Source organism: Zootoca vivipara, chromosome 12, assembly GCF_963506605.1.
Source record: "Zootoca vivipara chromosome 12, rZooViv1.1, whole genome shotgun sequence".
In the NCBI taxonomy this organism is placed as follows: Eukaryota; Metazoa; Chordata; class Lepidosauria; order Squamata; family Lacertidae; genus Zootoca; species Zootoca vivipara.
The window spans coordinates 32,398,664-32,419,212 of record NC_083287.1 but is presented as its reverse complement, the minus strand read 5'-3'; the positions used below and the strand labels follow the sequence as shown (position 1 = coordinate 32,419,212).

At 43.0% G+C, this 20,549-nt stretch overlaps 2 protein-coding genes across 2 annotated transcripts in view; one reads left to right on the top strand and one right to left on the bottom strand.

Moving 5' to 3' along the window:
* The window catches only part of HEPACAM2 (HEPACAM family member 2), a 32,497-nt gene extending 25,412 nt beyond the window's left edge, over positions 1-7,085 (bottom strand). Inside the window, 3 exon segments of the mRNA XM_035130001.2 lie at positions 1,707-2,060; positions 6,828-6,861; positions 6,864-7,085. Of these exon segments, the coding sequence (XP_034985892.2) occupies positions 1,707-2,060; positions 6,828-6,861; positions 6,864-6,896 (421 nt within the window). The 5' untranslated portion in view covers positions 6,897-7,085.
* Positions 7,086-8,643: 1,558 nt separating this feature from the next.
* Positions 8,644-20,549, top strand: part of VPS50 (VPS50 subunit of EARP/GARPII complex) — an 82,370-nt gene continuing 70,464 nt past the window's right edge. The window contains exons 1-2 of the mRNA XM_035129040.2: positions 8,644-8,791; positions 10,801-10,869. Of these exons, the coding sequence (XP_034984931.2) occupies positions 8,759-8,791; positions 10,801-10,869 (102 nt within the window). The 5' untranslated portion in view covers positions 8,644-8,758. The remainder of the gene's footprint in view (positions 8,792-10,800; positions 10,870-20,549) is intronic.

Below are 20,549 nucleotides of genomic sequence, written 5' to 3'. Positions count from 1 at the left end.
TGACTTCCCTCCACCCATGTGGGGGCACTGGTGTGCGGAGGGGGGGCAGGGGGAGCGCATTGAACCAGGTACCATTTGGGGGAAAGGGTGCCATTGCAGCTGCCCCCTCGAAAGTGTGTTGCGTGCTGCGCCATCACAGGATGCGCGCCACATGCCACACAACCTCAGGACATGCGCCAGCCACACCCCCACCTGTTCTCTGCTCCGAGGGCTGAAGCATGTTGCTCCGCCACTGTGTGGGGGAATACCACATGAGGGGAGTCCTGGGGCCAGGTGGGCTAATCCCAAACCTGCCACTAACAAGCACCACAGGTGCTCCCTGCACCCTGCATACATTGTAGAAATTTGTGCAGCCCCACCTCCCAAAACAGCAGATGGCAGAAATGCTTCCCAGCTGTCCATGCATTCACACAGTGTGGGAAAGCGCTCCCCCTGGGTATAAATGTATGCAAGTAGAGCTCCTCTATGTGTGTGCATGGACTTTAGCCCTATTGCAGTCCCCCTCCTTGTATGGGAGAGCTTTGCCCATATCCATTAGTAGCTGGGCAGAGTCATTTTACCCTGTCTCCTGATGGTAAAGCATTTCTGCCATTTGCACCAGTAAATGTGTCCACCATGCACAACAGCAAGGAGTGGGTGAATCTATCTTTTTTGGTTTCTCTCATTTTTTCTATCTACTTTCAGTACTCCACATCAGTGAGCAGTGCTTCAAAATCCACATGAAAATTTACCAGCATTTTGCTGTAAATTTCTCCTAATCTATGCTTCTTTGTGTGTGATTTTGTCTAATATACTTTTTTTTTGGCGAAGTATAATTTCCCTACGATTCAAGGTACCCATGTCCGAGCCCTTTTTGTTCTGGTGCTTCCCCAGGAAAACCTGCTCTTTGAAGCTCAATCAGAGCAAACATTGATCTGTGGAAAACCCAAATTGACGTTTGCTCCAATTCAGGTTTAAAGAGCAGGATTTCCAAAGGAGGAGCAAAAGAACAACAACAACAACTGCACACTCGGACACGGAGCATTAAAACATGGCCTTTGCCTGGAAAGAGCGGTGCAAAAGGTAAGGGTGGATAAGCCCAAAGTCTGCCACATAAAGTAAAATAGTGGGAATGAGCTAGTTAAGTGTCTGAGGTGGTAGAATGAATGGTACGATTTCATACACCTGGTGTGTGTGTGTGTGTGTGTGTGTGTGAGTGGGATTTCTGGGGGAAAGTGGCAGTGAGGGAGGAAGTGCTTAGACACAGAGTAGTCCTGTATCTAGAAAGCATGGAAAGGTTAAGTGTGGATGAGCCCTTAGCCAGGACTCAATTTATTGAATCCTGGTGTGATTCAAAACACCTCTGATGGAGTTTAGACTAAATAGCCGTCTTGCCATAGTTGCAGTTGTATTTGGGGAATCTGGGCTCAACAAAACATGCTGCAGAAGAGAAGGATCTCTTGGTTGTTGGTGGGGCACGCTCTGTCGCTGCCTGCATGCGTACCTCTCTCCCTGCCACTGGTACCCCAGGCACCACCGGGGGTTGCTATGCTGGTACTAGAAGGGCCCAGGGAAAAGAGTTAAATAGCCCCCTTCCCCAGAGCACAGTGTGCCGCCAATTGTACAATTGTGGCTGCTATTAACCCTCATAGGAGACGGCCACAGAACCTCTATACTGTATAGCATTCTGGTTGAACCTTTAGATTCCAACATTTTATATTACTTACCATCCACGGTAACTTGAACCTTTGCACTTGCAGGTATGGTTCGGTTTCCATCGATATTGATTTTGATAATATAATTGCCTTCATCGCTGAAGTTCAGAGATCTTATCTGCAAGGATGCATTTGGAGGCTTAAGTGCAATTTTGTGCCTATATTCCAAGTCTGGAACTACTGACTGGTTTACCAAGCAGCCAATCAGAAATCTGGGGGTTGTTGGTGGCTTCTCAAACAGCCATATTATCTGGATATTGGAAACTGCAATGTTGAAATTGTAGTCAACTGGGAGAGTGAGGGACTGCCCTTTAATACCACGGATGGCATGGGATGGGACTGTCAGCTTCAAGGCAGAACAAATACCTGCAGGGGGAAAGAAATTATGAAAAAGGATTATAATTTGCAATGCAAATAGGCCACAAACAATGGTTGCTTTATGTGCCACTGCAGTAAGAGACAGCCCATCTCAAAAACTTTCTGGGAGTAAAATTAGTATGTCAAATTTTAAATAGCTTTGGAATCTTCTTGATGTCAGCATTTCTCACTTCAACTCTTCACCCCATGTTTAAACACGGCAATTTATTTTATCATTTACTACTTAATAAGCCTGCTATAGCCATTGTATGGAAATACAATGAGAAGGAACCATGGCCTGTAGCAACCATTTATGTCATCACCCTGACACTCAAGACCAGGCATCCCCAAACTTCGGCCCTCCAGATGTTTTGGACTACAATTCCCACCTTCCTCTACCACTGGTTCTGTTCGCTAGGGATCATGGGAGTTGTAGGCCAAAACATCTGGAGGGCCGCAGTTTGGGGATGCCTGCTTAAGACTTATTCACTCATTGGTCATACTTCAGCCTGGTTCATGGGTAGGGTGCTACCATGATCCCTTGGAGCAAGACCAGCAGTTCACATTAAGATTGACAGACAGCTGTGTGTCGCTACTTCCACACTGGAATTTTGCTCTGGAATAACCATGCTTTGCTCATTCACATTTTTTTTTTTTTACAATGCATCGACATGATGTTTTTGCCTTTTGGTTTCTGTTCCCACCCATCCCGATTCAAAACAGATTCCTAAAAAAAAAAAAACCTTAATGGGCCGTAAGGACTAATAATTACTTTTAAGCACAGACTCTGTATTCTACTTATCTGATTTGCATTTTTTGTTGTTGTATCTGAAGAAGTGTGCATGTACATGAAAGCTCATGCCAATGACAAACTTAGTTGGTCTCTAAGGTGCTACTGGAGGGAATTTATAAATTTAATTTTACTGTATTATGGAAATTTTTAATTTATTTTTTTTAAAAAAAATCCTGTGTAATTTCTCCAGGTATATATGGCCTATGGCACGGCTCTTCCTGCATATTGTCATTTCCTTCCATATAGTCTGTCACACATCTCTACCATTTTAACTCTTCCCTTTCCAAATAGCATTGTCTCTATATCCATTTATTTTCTATATCCATTTAATTGCAGAAGGTAGGGGAATGTGGCCAGGGGACGGGACGGGACGAGTACTATTTAATCCTATCCCCACTAACAGTGATCCTGATGAATAATGCCCCTGTGTGTCATACGGGAGCTGGGAAAAGAGGACATTTAAATGGAAGCTTAGTTGCTATTCCAAGCCAGCTGAAAGCAGGGCAATGGTTGGGTGCTTCTATATGGTCCATGTATGGAAGTACCCTGTGTACGCCTGCCTCTTGTGAAGTCGATACAGGACTGCAGAATATGGGCCAATAATATATATAACCATAACATACGTTTCTATGTAGCTTCTCTTGCTTGTGAAACCTGCCCTGTTTACAGACATGGAAAACGTCCAAGCAAAAAAACAGCTGAAAAGGAACCCTTTTGTTTTTGCTGTCAGAAAGGGTGGAGTTGCCTCCAGGGGATGTAAATTTGTTCTGTATGAGTATGACCTGATGATTTATTCAGGTATAATCACTATGGGAGAACTTCTGCAAAGCCAGAAGGAAGCAGGAATTAAGGAAGTTGCTGATATACAACAAATCCTCCTTGTTTGGTCTGTTTATTTGCTATGGGAACAGTGTTGGGATTTAAAATTTGGTCCAAGTATCACCTCAGAGGCAACCTTGAGAGCTGCGCTGGGAAGGAAGGTAAACTGTCTCAAAATAATAAGAAAAATACAAGTACAAATATTTAATTAGTGCCTGGCACGGTTGTGTTTTAACTAGATACCTCCGATAACTAAGCCCATTTGCAGCCCTACATGAACTAAGGCAGAGTTGAGCTGTCTTTCTTACTTACTTACTTACTTACTTACTTTTAATAGGAGGGTGATAGAATAAGCTTACCTCCTAGGGGTTGAGATGTTGCATTGTAAGTACTTTTGGCTTAAGAAAGCTGAAATTTAGAAGTACTTAGATCTACAAATCCAAGCAGTCTTAAAACCTAGTTTAAAGACCAGGATCTGAAATGTGAAGATAACTATACAGTAAGCTTTCTAAGCAAACCACGCCCTTCCTTGGCTCCAGTTATCTCTTCAAGGCCGTTTATGTGTATTGGATATAAACAGGCTAGGTTTCTGCAAAGTGACCTCCAACTGGAGCGTGGGCTGCATTTTGCTTCTATATCCGGCTTTAAGTATTAGTAAGCACAACACCACCCTTGTTGACTGGAAACATCCTGCAGCTTTTTTTGTTTAAATAAAAACCGTGCCATCATATTTTGAGTTTAATGCATAAACTTAAGATCTCCGTGGGAAGATTTTCTTTTCTTTTTTTTCCTTTTTCAAAAATAAGTACAGGTCACATTCTGATCCTAAAAGTAACCTGAGCTTAATTCTCTAGTGATCTATATGCAGTGCTTTTTTAAAAAAAATGTTTTAGGGGTACTCTCATTTTGACTCAAGAAAACCACCATTTTATAGTTCAAATCGGGAGAAAATAAATACAGTAAATGGACAAAAGTACAAAGATTCACGAAATGTTTAGGGGTATGCGTACCCCTGCGTACCCCCAGGAAAAAGCACTTTCTATATGTTTATGAGCATATAGTTCCAAGCCAAGTAAAGCAGAATGCTTTACCATTAGAATGGTAGTGTTTTACAGTACAATCCTACACACAACTGCTCAGAAGCCGCACTAAGTTCAGTCTTGCTCCCATTTTCCACAGGACATGATTTAACAGCAGCAGTAAGTCAGCTTTTCATTAATAGAGCCAGGAATTCAAACGCTCTGTACCTGTCTCTGTTTAAGAAAATACCTGGTAAGAAACAACTTTTCTCCATAGCACATCTAGGGGATGAGCCTGCCTAAAATCACACCTTTAAGATCCACCCCCCCACAAAGGAAATTTGGTGACTGCTTAGCCACCCCTGATTTAGAAGTTCTGCTTTTTGGTGATGGGCAGCTGAATCATCCTGTATTCTATCTGTAGTTTTCTGCACACACTTCAAAATTCTGGTTTTAACCCATAAAGCCCCTGAAATCTCCTATTCCCATCTGATCCTGAGGCCCTCTCCTCTTTATCATCTGTGCACTGGTTTAAAGGATCTTATACTGAATCTTGGTGGTAATGAAAACCCCAGTCGTTTGTAGTTTACGGTAATTCAGGATGAAGTAAAGAACCTGTGCATAGCTGAAAATGGATGGGTGGGGGGACAATTTTGCACAAGGTGGGTTCAGCTAGGGTGAGGTGTTTGCTGACAATTGAGCCAATAGGGCAGAAACCTCTATCAATCAGAATTATGTCCTCTTCTTTTTCTCCTAACACTAGCAAAGACTGATGTTTCTATTCTATTCTGGCTCCCTAAAAAGAAGGCCACTCTGCATATTTTTCTACAGATTTTCTCCACAAGTTTTTGTGTGTGGCAGCAACCATTTCCCCTTCTGCAATGCCTGGAATAATGTTTAGTCTGGGGCATTATGGAGGATGCAAAATGGTGGGCAGGCTGGTGCTGCTTCTTGAGCGGCAGCAACAAAACAAAACTTGGGAAGGGGTCTTGTTTGCCATGGGCCATTGTCACAGCAAATGGTAAGCTTGAGGAGTTGTTGGAGATTCCCCCCCCCCCTACAAAAATTGTGAGATGGTTTCTCTCCAGTTTCTCTGTCCACGAAGTGGAGAATTCTCATTGTCATTTGTGAACAGCTATAGTTCTTTTTGGAAGAAGTTTATAAAAGTTTATAAAATTGATAATTTTGGTGGCATGGTGAGCTTCCTGCCCTCCTGCTCCCAGTTCTACATCTAGAACAACACATACTGGACGCGAAAGCAAGTAAATTATTACAAATCATAGTAAGGTAAAATGTGCTAAATGTGGCATCTTTTGAAACCAAAACATCACAAACGGGATCAAGTTTGCAGATTTTAATGGACTACATCACACCTCACATGAGAAATGAAAGTAAAAAGCCAATTTAATTGTGACGTATAAAAGGACATAAAAGAGGCATAAAATTTATTTCATTTACAAGCACCGCAACTTTTTAAAAGTTCATTAATAATGATAAGAAATGTTTCTCCTAGGGAAACATATACATCTTGCTGAATGCCCATCTTATTCATTTTTGTGTGTGGTGTTTTATGAAAAGCCATTCATTTTTAATGCTAAGTATACTTTTCTTTATACAAAAACCATAATGTCTTAGGCAGAAGGATCTGTTGATAATACTGGGCCATTACACATGGAAAACTGAAAAGGAACAACCTTATTTGCATGACGTATTTCTCAAAAAGGCAGTGAGAATAATTGATACCTCAAATTTTCATGCTGCTTTTCTAAGGCTCCACAAAAGATTCCATATTACAGCAAAGCCCTATACATGCACACTCAGAAGTAAGATCCACTGCATTCAGTGAGGCTTACTCCCAGGTAAGTGGGTGTAGGATTGCAGCCTTCCAGAGAGAAAACACCAAGATTGTCCCAACACTACCCATTGCAGTTAGCATCTATCTACCTACCTTCTATCCATTTCCATATACATTTGTAGGATAAAAAAAAATCCACATGGTTTGGAAACTGACAGTTCCTGGTAGTTTTATAATGGTAAAGTTATTAAAGTTAAAAACATTCAAAAGTATGGAATTGAAACAAAACCTTACACCTGGATTAAATATATATCAGAAGAAGAAGAAGAAGAAGAATTTTGAGATCTTACCTAAAAGCAGAACACAGATTTTGCATTGCAAGTCACAAAATGTGGCGCTAAAGGGCTCCATGAAAGCATCCTGTCTCATGCAAGCACCCCTTTCTCTTCGGTGTGCATGTAAAGCCAGAGTTTGGTCCAGCAGCCGTGGGGCTTATTTGCTAGGGAAATCAGCAGTGAGTTTATCAGCCCCTACCCTGGCTTGCCTTAGGTGATTTGAATATGTGTATACAAAAGGCAGAGGGAGTGGGAACACCTGTTGGATTAGTGTTCGACATCTTCATTGCCTGTGACCCTAAGTTCCCCGCTCCGGTTATATTCACAGCAAACACAGAGCATGATAAATGGGGCATACAGAATGAATCACTCAACACTGATAAAAAATAAATGAGCCCAGAGCAGCACGCAGGTTACATTCACCTTCTTACACCTGACAGCTAAACAGCTACCCGGCCGGAGGAATAACGTTTTGACTTGTGCATGCTCGTAAGTGTTAGAAGTGGAAGTGTTTTGTCAGTTAGCTAGCTTATTCTGTTCACAAATGGTCGGACATAATTGTTCCCCACGATATTATATAATAAACCTGCATGAAATCAGTTCTCTTAGCCCCAAAGGGGCTGTGTGTGCACGCATGCAAAAAGTACAGTATTCATTTTAAACACATGCTATGGTTCATCTCTGTGCCAGCTCTGTGCCATCATTATTCACTATATTAGATAATAAATGTTTTAGATTGGTTCTTAGCCCAAAGGGGGGCCATGGAAGATTAATATTAAAATATATGTGCCTCTTTCTTTATTCCTATAGTTATCCTTGCGCAAAGGATTCTTGCCAGGCCCTACAACTTGTACCCGGACAGTCTACTCAACATGCAAGATCTCCTTTGGGACCGTCAAGCCTAAAGTCAAGGGATATCTGCTCTGAACAAAGTACTTTAGCAGGAATACAGTAATAGGAGTTCAGCTTTCGGAAGAAATGTCGTTTTGGCCAGCGGGAGGTGCCGTTGCTTTGCACGGCACCTTTGCGCTCCGCTGTGCCTGTCTCCCTCGCCCTCCGCCGTAACCTCAGAATTACAACTTTGCGTGTTTGCTTTGTTCTCCTTTTGGTCTCTCACGAGGCGGAAGTGACAGCTGTCCACCCACCAAAAATGGAGTACAGTAATTTGGGATTTCAAGGTAGTTGTGATTGAGTCAGCCATCCCCACCAAAGCGCAGCAGCAGCAAAGGAGTTCACAATTTTTCTAACGCAGATTTCATGCGATTTTTATCTAAGAAAAGCAAGACTTTGACGTGAAACTGCATTCTGGATCAGGGTCGGGAGGAAACAGTGTAATTTTAATAGATTTGCTGCAGTTTTTTTTTTGTACAGGGAATTTGTTACTAGTCTCCAAGACAACCCAACCTCTGCTCCATCTCTGACCCGAAATATTAAACATGATAAATATTAAATATTTCAGGGCCCCCACCCCAATAGGAGGATAGTGGAGTTTGTTACCAGCAGCAAGGCATTTTAATAGGTTTAAACGAGAAAACAAACAAGCCCTGCTGTCCAGTTGCATCTACTAAAATTCGGATTGTTTTCTAGGGTCACCATTCATTTAACGTCGGGGGAAGGAGACAGCCAGGAAGAAACGTCTCCATGTATCGGATTGCCCTTCTAACTGTTCCTATCTCTATGCAGCTTCCTCCCTCCTGGAACGTCTACTCTTCGAGGTGAGCGGAGAGACGTTCCGCTGAGCGTGATGGGAGTTGTAGTGTATCTACGTCTTCAGGTCCAGAGTGTGGGAAGGAGCGTGTCCTTCCTGGACTACCGATCCCATAATGCAACAGGGAACATGACGCGAAAGAGCGTATCAGGTGATGTACAAAATGGCTTCTCTGTGTCAGAGGGAGCTGAGCGCAATGGGTGACAGGAGCTTGTGAAGCGGCCGGCGTTGCGTTGCCATGCAGAAGATCAAGTCTCTGATGACCCGACAGGTACCTCCGGGAGGGCAAGCGGGTCAGGGAGCGGAGATTTTGCACGGGCGGCTAGGAAGGTGCGGGAAAGAGCAGAACCGGCGGTGCAAAGAGCGGGTTGTGGGAGGGTCCCCGCGTCGTGGGACTGTGGTCTTTGCGGTTGTAGGACAAGGCCAGAATCCCCACAACTGAAAGGAAGGCTTTGACCGCGGGCGGCATTTGGGTGATAGGAATAAGCGGCAGGGTAGCCACGTGAATGTGTCGTATAAAGAAAGACACGGGAAACCTTAAAAATACACGCGCCACAATTTCTGTGCGTGTTTCCTCTGCAGGGAATCCTGTTGTCTTTTTAATGGGACTTGCTCCTTATAAATGCCCATAAGGTGGTAGCCTCATTGGATTGTTGTGATGAATTTTCAGAGGGAAAGGCAGGAATTCACAATCATACAAGTGTCGAGTTTTCTTAGGGCATCCGAGAGGGCAGGGGATCTTTTCCAGTAAGGATGAACAGGGATGGGAACTTGCCATGCATGGCGTATCCATTGCTAGTCACATCCCGAGTAGATTGAAGAGCATGATGACTAAGGCCCTTCAATTTCAAGTGGGTCTACGTCGGCTTTGAGTAAAAATTAGCTAGGTATTCTCCATTGCTTTCTTTGTGGGGAGAAGGATTTCTGAATGAATGGGACACATTGTGGGGAGGAGTTGGTGAATGAAGGAGATAGGCATGGGCTTTCCTGAAAGAAAGGGGAAAGGTACCACCTTCTGGGCTGTCCACATTTTTTCCTTAATGCATGCTTCCCAAATCCTTAGGCTTAGGGACTGACCTGGTCTTCAGATACATTTTCTGTTATCCATGTGGACCGTGGGTTGGTCGGTTTGAGGTTTTCTCCCATTCATTGAATTCTATGGGTGATGTAATGGTATTGGTATTTGGGAGCCATATATACTTGTCAATTTCTTTTTCTGTGCTTGATGACAGAAGGAGCCATATGTTATCTGTGCAAGTAAAGATGACTTTAGGACCTACCAAGCTGGTGAACTCATACAATGAGGTTGTAGGTTTTCTGGGGGAGTGTAGCACAGAATGGGGAAACAGAGATGACTGTAATCTTTGTAAAACAGATGCTATTGTTTTTATGGTAATTTGTTTCATGTGAGGTAGGTTTTTCTATAAAGGCACACTAAACATTAGAGGAAACCTCTTCTCCCTCCTCCTCAGGAGTGTGTGTGGACTGGGCTACATTGATCAACTTGCAAAATGTAATGCTCTGAAGGGATTGCAACTGCCCAATGATTTGGTCCTGGAAAGATCCCAGTTGAAAAAGAATAGAGCTATGCTTGCTTGGAGACGCATGAGAGAAACATGTGGAATATCTGTGTATGTCCACTCCTGATTTTGCTATTAAAGGGATGACATAGTATGTCCTCAGTACTTCATTGGATTAGGCTGCTCTTATTTAATAGATTACTGTGTTTTATTTTTCTGTTGGAAGCCGCCCAGAGTGGCTGGGGAAACCCAGCCAGATGGGTGGGGTATAAATAAATTATTATTATTATTATTATTATTATTGAGACTGATGGAAAGAAAATGGGGAGCTCCAGATTGGAAGCAGAGGGGGAAACAAATCAGACGCTCGTTTGATCCAGAGCTGCTGGAAGCTGGGAATGCTGCAGCACTGAACTCAGATGAATCATAGAACTGTAGATGAGGAAGGGATCCCAAGGGTCATCAAGCCCAACCCCCTGTAGTGCAGGAATCAAGTTATTTTACTGCATAGTGCCAATAAATCAACCTCCACAAGCTTGGTGCCCGCTGGTTGTTTGACCAGCTAGTTTCAGCTAGAATGGCTGTACTGGCAAGGGCTGATGTGAGTTGTAGTCCAAAACATTTGGAGGGCATCGGGTTGGTAATGGCTGCAATAAATCGCTGACACACACACTCTCCTGCAAACTTATTCATGGGTAGCTGAAGTATTTCTGCGGAGGTTGCGGACTGTATTACATAAGCTGTCTTTTCCTTCCTTAAGGGTCTGAAAAGTCCTCAGGAGAGTATTCATGATCTGAGCCCCCTGGAGAACTTCAGAATTCCAAGCAAGGTATGGTGATATAGTACTGTGAGCTATCAAAGTTTCTGTCATTTTATGTTCTCTTGTACTTATGATCACTCTGCAACAGGCACCCCCAAACTGCGGCCCTCCAGATGTTTTGGCCTACAACTCCCATGATCCCTAGCTAACAGGACCAGTGGTCAGAAAAGATGGGAATTGTAGTCCAAAACATCTGGAGGGCTGAAGTTTCGGGATGCCTGCTTTGCAGTGTTAACTTATCACATTAATTGCTTGCAGTGGTGGCCTGTGGGCAGAATCTAGCCTGTGGAAGGCAGCTAGCAGGCCCTGGTGTGCTTTGTGAGTCTTGGTTGTGTTTCCTACCATTTTGAAGTAAGGCCATGGTAGTGCCTGTTGCATTCTTTCTGATCGGTTTCATGCCAACTGAGCTCAGCAAGAGCTAAACTGGGGTGGAAAAAAGGAAGCAAACAGGGGGAATCGTGTGGTTTCTGGGCAACCATTCAAAGTCTCTCTTTTCGCTTCTGGGCTAGTAGGAAGTATTAGAAGATGTTTGGGTAAAGGTAAAGGTAAAGGGACCCCTGACCATTAGGTCCAGTCGTGACAGACTCTGGGGTTGCGTGCTCATCTCGCATTATTGGCCGAGGGAGCCGGCGTATAGCTTCCAGGTCATGTGGCCAGCATGACAAAGCCACTTCTGGCGAACCAGAACAGCACACGGAAACGCCGTTTACCTTCCCGCTGTAGCGGTTCCTATTTATCTACTTGCATTTTGACGTGCTTTCGAACTGCTAGGTTGGCAGGTAGTTTGGGTAGTTGCCCCTTATCCCTTCTGCCCCTTTGCCTATTTTCCATTGTCTACACTACATATCTCTGGTGGGTTGTGTAAGCCAGAGAAACAAGTTTTCCTATTAACTAAAAGGATGCATTTTGTAGTCACTGGTAGCCTCTTTTGAACTGTACATGCTTTATTTCTTATAATATTTCAGCAAAATATACCTCTTTTGATTTAAGAGATGGGTTTTTACTGTTGTCATTCTTTTGTGGTTCTCTTGGGCTTTGTTTGTGTCATTGTGTTGATGAGCAGCAAGCTTTCTTTAAAAAGAGATGTCCTTTAAACCGAGGACAGTGTATTCTCAGGGTTTTTTTGTGTTCTGCCTCAGAGCTTGCAGCCAACCACACCATACACTTGATGAATGAATAAACCTTCTGTGGCTATTCACTCAAAGGAGGAAGTTAGATTGGGCAGGAATAGGACAGGAGGGGATGTTTCTTTTCAAATGTACGGTACCGGTATCTCTCCCTGCCCCAGAATACTGAGATCATTAGTGTATAGCCTTCTTCTGTCCCCCACATTGAGAGATTATGTGGGATGGATAGGATTTTCTTCGTTTTGGCACCCAATTGGGTGACACTCTGTCTTTTAAGCATCAGGGGAAGATTGCTTTATTTGCTCAGACCTTTTGGAGCTCCAGTTTTTAGATCTTGATCTTTTGATTCTGTATTATGCAGAGGCTGTTTTAGTCTCTGAATTATTTGATATTTATTTTTATTCTTATGTGAGTTGCTTAGAAGGTCCATGCATTACTGTGTGCGATACAAGTCTGTGCAGTCAATACAAATAGATCCCCGATTCTATTTTTGATTTTTTCGTGGGAGGAGAAGAGGGTTCTCCTTTGCTTTATTCAATTGCTGTTTATTCAAGGGATGTGTGTGTGTGCGTGCGCAGTTTTACTTCTCAAATAATTTTGATTTGGTTTTACAAAATTATAATTATAATAATACTGCAACACATCCACAATTAAAATATTCCTCCAAATCTTTGGACTTCCCACCTTCCCCTGCATGGTTTCTGTTGTTAAACGTTTTCTACTGCATCTTTTTTTCAATAATCTCTATTTTTTAAATAACTCCTTTATGACCATATCTCTTGTTACATGACAAGTGTTATTGGAATCCTGATAGTGTTTTCAACTGCTTATAGTGGTCTCCGAGATAAATTATAAAAATTTTCCCATTCCTTATTAAAGTTTTGATCTTCCTGGTTCCTGAGCTTTCCAGTCAGTTTTGCCATTTTGGCATAGTACAACAATTTAATTTACCATTCTTCTCTGGTAGGGACTTTATCTTCTTGCCATCTCTGGGCTGTGTGTGCATTTTTCTAGCCAGTCATGCCCACTTCCAGAATACTCCACTGTTTTTCCATCTCCCAACAGGCACTCTGCATTCTATGGTCACTTAGCACGATCAGTTCCTCTCCGCCTTCAAGGTTTTTCTTTGTTTGTTTTTGTTTCTGTGAAAAGGAATCTTCCAAGCATGTTGATACAGTACCTCCTTTTTGATTCTCAGTGGGTCTGTTTTGGCTACAGCCCTGTTGGTACTCACCACCCATATTGGCACTTAGAAGAATATGCAATTTATTTGGCTATGCCGTTGTGTGAGAGAATCTTCATGCCTGACTGTGCAGAAATGAATACCTGAGCGAGCAAGGAGGGACACAGTTCAGTGGCCGGGTACATGGTGTGCCATGCATATTCAAGGTCTCATTTTCACTCTCCAGTGAGGAGGACTGCGAAAGGTAGCTCTGTCTGAAATCTTGGGAAGCTGCTGTGGATTTTAATGAGCAGTAATGTGGTAGATGAACCACTGCCCTGACTGGGTATAATTTCTGAGTAGTCTGCGACTCCTTTAAAAAGGACATTCTGATACTCCTTCCACTCTTTCCTGAAATCAACAAGCATTTACCAGATTATGCAGAATTTTGCTGGATCGCAACAACTTGGCTTTTGCTGTCACCAGTTTTGATCTAGTATAAGTCTCATATAGACTGTACATTTGTTTCAGGTATTTTTACCACCTCCTCCTCTTTTTTTTAAAGGCTTCCAAAGCATTGTGCAACAATTGGGAATAAGACAGGCCTTGCCCTCAGGTTTAGTAGCTAAAATGCATGATGTAAAAGGCAAAAGGATTGGGAGGGAGGAGGAAAAAACTAAACTCAGCCACTACTTCTAATTACAATGTTCTTATTAGTTGTCTTTCCTGCAGGGAGGGCCAAAGCATACTCCCTGCAGCTAGTCCTTCTCTTGCTGATGGATGGGGCTAGGTTGGTCTCCCCATTTTTCACATTGTTTTCCTGTTTTCTTCCTTTATGTCTTTTGGCATACAGATGCTTATAGAGCCTGATATACCGTAGTTCCATGACCACACATTAAAATGTCATCATGATATCATGATGGTATCATGATAAAAAATGAGCTAAATCCTCTTTGGACTGTAGTAATTTGGGACAGTGTATAAAGAGCACAATTGTATTAATGGCTTCAGCCAGAAAAGAGAGAACCTTAACAGAAAATAAGAGGACTTTCCCAGAAAGTTTGAGCAAGAGTTTTTACTGTCTTTAATCTTCAAGGAATGAGAAGGACCTCCAGATGTTGCTAAAACTACAACTCCCATCATGTCTGATCTTTTTGAAAAGAAGGGCCATAGCATAGTAATAGAGTATCTGCTTTGTAGGTTCAATCTCCAGCATCTTCAGGTAAAACTGGGAGACATATCCCTGCCTGAAATTCTGGAGAGCTGCTGCCAGTCAGTGTAGACAGTACTGAGCCAGATGGACCAACGGTCTGACTCCTAGGTTCCGGGCACCATTAGCCAGAGTCCAGCAGAAGGCAACTCCTCTCCGGCTCTTTGAATGTACACACAAATATGTTCCCCCTGAATTGCTGGGGCACTGTCTTTAACTTGTGATGGTGATGGTGGCTGATTAGAATAGGGCAGTGATGGGCAACCTTTGAGCTTAGTGTGTCAAAATTCGCCAAAAAACCGAGCATAACTCGAGTGGTGTGTCACTTCAAGAAAAAACCATAATTTCACGATATTTATAGTTTAAATAACAAAAATGTATAATTGTAATATATAACTGTATTTAATAAACCAAAAACTAATTATTTAACCAAACCAAACCAAAAACCCCTTATTTATCACAAAGTGCCCAGAGTTGTTAAGCTTTTTGGGGGGAGCTGCTAACCAAAGTTTTGGAGGGTTTTTTGCGGGGGGTGCAAAAGTTGCTTTGTTTTTTTTGGGGGGGATGCCCCAAAGCTGCTGCGCTTTTTGGGGGAAAAGAGAGCAGAAATAAATGACGAATAATACCTTCGCTGGAACTAACATGCAGCACCGACATAGTCTGCCAAAGTGCCAGGAAAAAAACAGCACAGAAAGGGTTAAAAAACCAATCTCTGGCTACCAGCAACAGTTGAGACAAGCTCTAGCTGAGACAAGTTGCAGGAGGAGTGGGAGAACAAATGGGGGGGGGGACACACAACAGCAGCGCGAATGGGCCCGATGGGGCGCGTGCCAGCAGTGAGGGCTCTGCGTGTCACATCTGACACGCGTGTCATAGGTTCGCAATCACTGGAATAGGGAGCATAATGCTTGTTACCATCCATTTGCACAAGAATGTTGCTTAGGCTTTATCACACATTTGTTGCAGCAACTCATTCATGTTCAAAGGACAGCTGGAGGCAGGTTGAGGAAGTAGCTTGGCAAAGCCACCTGAACCCTTTGTTTTGTTGTTCCTTCATGCTAGTTAGGAATGTGGTTTGGGTAGTTGGGCTAGTTCATTATGTGGCCTTTAGTTAAAGAGGATGGTAAAGGTAAAGGGACCATTGACCGCTAAGTCCAGTCACGGACGACTCTGGGGTTGTGGCGCTCATCTCACTTTAATGGCCGAGGGAGCCGGCCATTAGTCATGTGGCCAGCATGACTAAACCGCTTCTGGTGAACCAGAGCAGCGCACGGAAACGCCGTTTACCTTCCCATCGGAGCGGTACCTACCGGTATTTATCTACTTGCACTTTGATATGCTTTCAAACTGCTAGGTTGGCAGCAGCAGGGACCAAGTAACGGGAGCTCACCCTGTCATGGGGATTCGAACCGCTGGCCTTCCGATTGGCAAGCCCTAGGCTCTATGGTTTAAACTTTAGACCAGTGTTTCTCAACCTTTTTTGGGCCACGGCACACTTGTTCCGTGAAAAAAATCACGAGGCACACCACCATTAAAAAAGTTAAAATTTTTAACTCTGTGCCGCCATATATTATAATTATGACTGTAAGAAACACTTGCCAAATATTGCTTTCCGGTGGGTCAGAGCTGTGTATTGGCGGCCGCCAGGCTCGTTTGCACTGAGCTTTGGGAAAGAGGAGGAGAAATATTGCTTTCCGGAGGGTCAGCGCTGTGTATTGGTGGCCGCCAGGCACGTGACAATGCAAATCGCCCTTCTCGTCGCCGCACATCGCGGCACACCAGCCAGCGTCTCGCGGCACACTAGTGTGCCGCGGAACAGCGGTTGAGAAACGCTGCTTTAGACCACAGCACCACCCGCGTCCCTTTAAAGAGGATGAGGCATGCTGAATTAAAAAAGAAAATCTAGAGGCTGTCCAGATTTAAAACCAACTCCCTCCCTCCCTCCCTCCCTCCCTCCCTCCCTCCCTCCCTCCCTCAACTTTTCATACATTTAATTTCAAAATTCTGCCTTGCTCATCGTTGGGTGATCTATTTTCCCCATCTACTTTTTTGTATGTGTGGTATAACTTTTTATGTTATAGGATTGGACACCCTTTGTGTGTGTGTGTTTTTTTTAATGGTAAAGTTGCTCTGGAAGAAAATGCACAGGACTGGATTGACAGGAAAATGTGTTAACTTAATCACCTGTTGGTTCTCACTTTGGAGGACTTAGGAAATATGGATTTGTAAGGCAAATAAAAAGCACTTTGACGTCATCAGTTTATTTATTTTTAATTGAGAAAACCCTAAGTCTTCTGGCTGTACCAACAACATCCTTCTGGGCAGAATGTGCAGATATTGCTAATCCACCCAGATGGTATCACTCCTTCAAGCAAGTGTTATTGTCTGTAAATTATAGTTTCCCAGCAGTTGGATTGCTACTGGTAATTGTAGTTGATGGGGGGCGGGGGAAACCTCAGCTATTCTTGCTTCAGCAAGCATGACCCCTGTTAATTCTTTTCTTTTCATGGGTTTCATGAGTGTTGTGGTGGCAGTCAGATAGTATCCATGACATCACAGGCAACACAGGTATATATCCTGGCTGTGTTGTCTTGCTCTACGGTTGATTACCTGCCAATTTAATTGTGGTTGGTTCATGGCTGGGCTAATCTTTAATGCAGGTTCACCGAGTCCACACTGTCTGTTGGACAATACTGACATCTTAGGATCTGTGAAGTCCATAGGCTTTCTGTGCAGAGAAAGCTGTTTTGAAAGAAGAATTATCAGCAAGTTGCCTGCAGAGTTTTGGAATTTGATCTCATATGATCCCCGCTCCTTGGATGGGCTTAAAAGACACGCCCACATTTATACTGTCGGTTTTAATTGTGCATTTTTTGAGTACACTGGTTTTAATAGGACCATGTGATGCTGGGAATTCCTTTTCATAGCTTGCACTGGTTTTAGTTATATTCTGCGCTTGAAATTGTTATGGAATGGTTTTTTTTTATGGGGTTTCAAAATCGCATTGTGATGAAAAACTCTTTTGTAAAACTCATGTTTGAGTTTTAAACAAAAAAAAAATCAGAAAAAAACTGCTGCCACCAGCTTCCGACATCTTTGCTTACCGCTAACTCTTTTACCAAAAACAGGTGGGGGCAAACCTTTGCCCCTCCGGATGACCTACAGAGTCTATCAGCTCCAGCAAGCATGGCCAATAATTAGAGATAGTGAGAATTGTAGTTCAGGAAAATCTGGAGGGTGTTTACTTGATCAGCAGACCTCTCTGTGTACCCAAGGAAGCTGGTGGTCAGAATCCCTGAGGATTGTTAATTAAATGCTTGCAGAGTTCGTTTAGATCAGAGTCAACCCTGTAAATCATAATGACTGTTTTGTTTACCTGCTCACCCATGAGGGTGTTAATATGTTGAGACATGAAAAAGCTCGTAATTAACACAGCAAAAAAAGTGAGTCACTTTCATGAGTAGGCTGGGGACTGCGGAGGTAATCTAGTATGATGGAAATCCACAACGGTGCTTTGAAGCTGAGCAGGAACACAACAGAAGACATATCTGTGCCATTGCTGATGGATCAGTCTTCTAGGATAACTTCACACCTTCCTTACTGAATGGCTTGTTTTATGCTTGGGACTGTGTCGACTCCCCATGATTTCACCTAGCCATCTTCAGAGCAGGGGTGGGGAACTGGAACCAGTGACCCTCCAGATGTTAGAATAGTAGAGTTGGAAGGAACCGTGAAGCTCATCTCATCCAACCTCCTGCAGTGCAGGGATCTTGTGCCTGACCTGGGGCTCGAACCCACATCTCCTATAATTTATGACTCTTGACCACGCTGACTGCGGCTGATGGGAACTGGAGAGCAACAACACCGTTCTCCCACCCCGATGTAGAGAAAGGTCAGGTGCATAGCAGTTTGTGCAACTGTGTGCATTCTCACAATTCTGAAGTTGCGCATCATTCCGCTACCCCAAGATCTCTATCGCAAAGGGAAAACGACTCTAAGGGACTTAGAAATGGAGAGGACCTCTGTTACAGTACATGTGTGTGCAGAGGGGGCTTCTGAGAATGAGACGAGGTAGCCCTGATGGTTTTTGAAGTGACACACAATTTGGTGGTTGCCTGTCCTTGAAAACATTGCCAAGCTCCAGTAGCTTGAGGGCATGAAATAGTCAAACAGGGTCACTCAGTTGGACCAGGTGGATTATTCTTGTGTGATGCAGGATAGCATTTATTTTATTTTATTTTTTTTTAAAAAATGTGCCTGTGTTGACTTTCTAATCCCTAGGGTTATTAGGAAGCCCACAAGTATACCACACATGGCATTGTTTGGGTCATAATGCTGTACCTCAGAAGGCAGATATTTTCCCCTCTCCCCAGCTCTCTCTCTTAGGAAGAAAAGCAACTTTCTGTCATTGCACATGTTTTATTGTTCATGTCTCACTTTGAAGGCATTCAATATTTTTTGTTAACATGTTTATATTAAATCCAGATTTCTTTTTAAACCAAAGGGGGAAAAATACTTTAAAAACAAATAAAATCTAAATCTAATTAATAGTTTGTTTTTTAAAAGCACCATAAAACAAATTTCTATCCAGCTCAGTCACTGGTGGATACATTTAATTAGCCACTATGCTAAATAGATATGTGTTAAATACTGAAGAACGCTTGGGTGATACTTGGTTGTTTATTAGAAGGTGGCATTTTTTGTATCCTTTTGCCAGAATCAAGTGGATTTCTTCATGGGCCATTGTTAAATTTGGGGGCACTTGTAGAATCTGGATTTTCACTCCACCAGATTTTTGAAAAACATATTAGGAGTTGCTACCGTGGAGCTGTGTGGAAGCTTTTGTTCTGTGAAGCTGAACATCACCTTTGCTTCGTGATTAAGAAACCAAAATATTAGCATTGCTTTTTGAAAATGTAATTTCATAGATCATCCACAAGGTGGCACTTTAATATAACTAATTGGGAGAACCAAATCTGAACCTGAACTCTGAATGTTTCAGAGGAGTACATGTGTTTAATTCCTGAAATTTAGATGATGCATAAAAAAATGGATTCACGTACCAGTTGGCAATTATATGAATTTGCTCTCCTGTTTTTATGTCTAGCAGTGTGTAGTTGAATGAAAAGCACTTCTAAATCTTAACCCCCCGGAATCAAGTTAAGCCCTCATTTCTTTGCAAATTCACCACTTGAATAGTTACAGTTCATTTAGTTGTCCTCCTGGCAGTTCACTGCTCAATGTTTTCAGGGAGGGTGGACCATCCTGCTTGGCCCCCTTTTTCTATTCTCCTCTGCCCCTCCTGTGCTTCTTATCTTTCCCTCCTTTTGCTGAGACCAGATCAGAGAGAAGGAAAAGCAAGGCCCCTGGCTGCATGGGTTGGTGTGTCTCCAGACTCTGGTAGGCAGCATGAGAAAAAAGAGGTGCCTTCATGTTTCCTGACCAAGGACTAGGGAGCGGAGAAAATGAGATGTGTCAACATCCTTCCATTCAGCAAAGAACATGTCTGGTTTCCTGGGTCTTTAGAAATAACTTCTGAGCTGTTTTGGCACAAGGACATTCTGAGAGTTTTCTTGTTCCTGGGGTTTTGAAATGCAGTTTCCACTGTATAAACCTGTTGAGGTATCTCCTGCAGATAGTACCCCGAGAGTCTCTAGGGTATAAGAGAACATGTTGTTAGGCCAATACCGTGAACTCTGTTCTTTGCGCTAACATCAACACACAAGGCTGCAAAACAGGAGTCTGCGTCTGCAGTTGGTCTGCAGTTAAGACTTCTGTCTCAGGTGGGAAGTAAAAGGATTCAAGTAGGAAAGAGAAAGAGAAATTGTATAAGTGCACTCTCCCAACAACAGAAAAGTTCCATTGACATTGGACCTTTGTGGTCCAATTTATTATGATGGATGGGTGTAGAAGCACTTTCGTTTTAAAAATAGCACTGCCTTTGCGCCCACTTGTTAACTGTGGGAGAGAGATTATTATGGGCATGGAGGTGTTTTGCTTTGTTGCTTTCAACAGAGTGGCATTTTCCATTCCACCCGATGCCAGTGTTCGTGTTAGTGGGAACAGAGCACTCTGTGAGTTTGTACACTGCTTTTTTCTTCTTTCCCTCCCATTGTGAATCCCCTGCTTTGCAAAATCCCCTGCTTTAAAAAAAGTAGCAGCATGTAAACATTGTTCGAGTCCTCTTTTA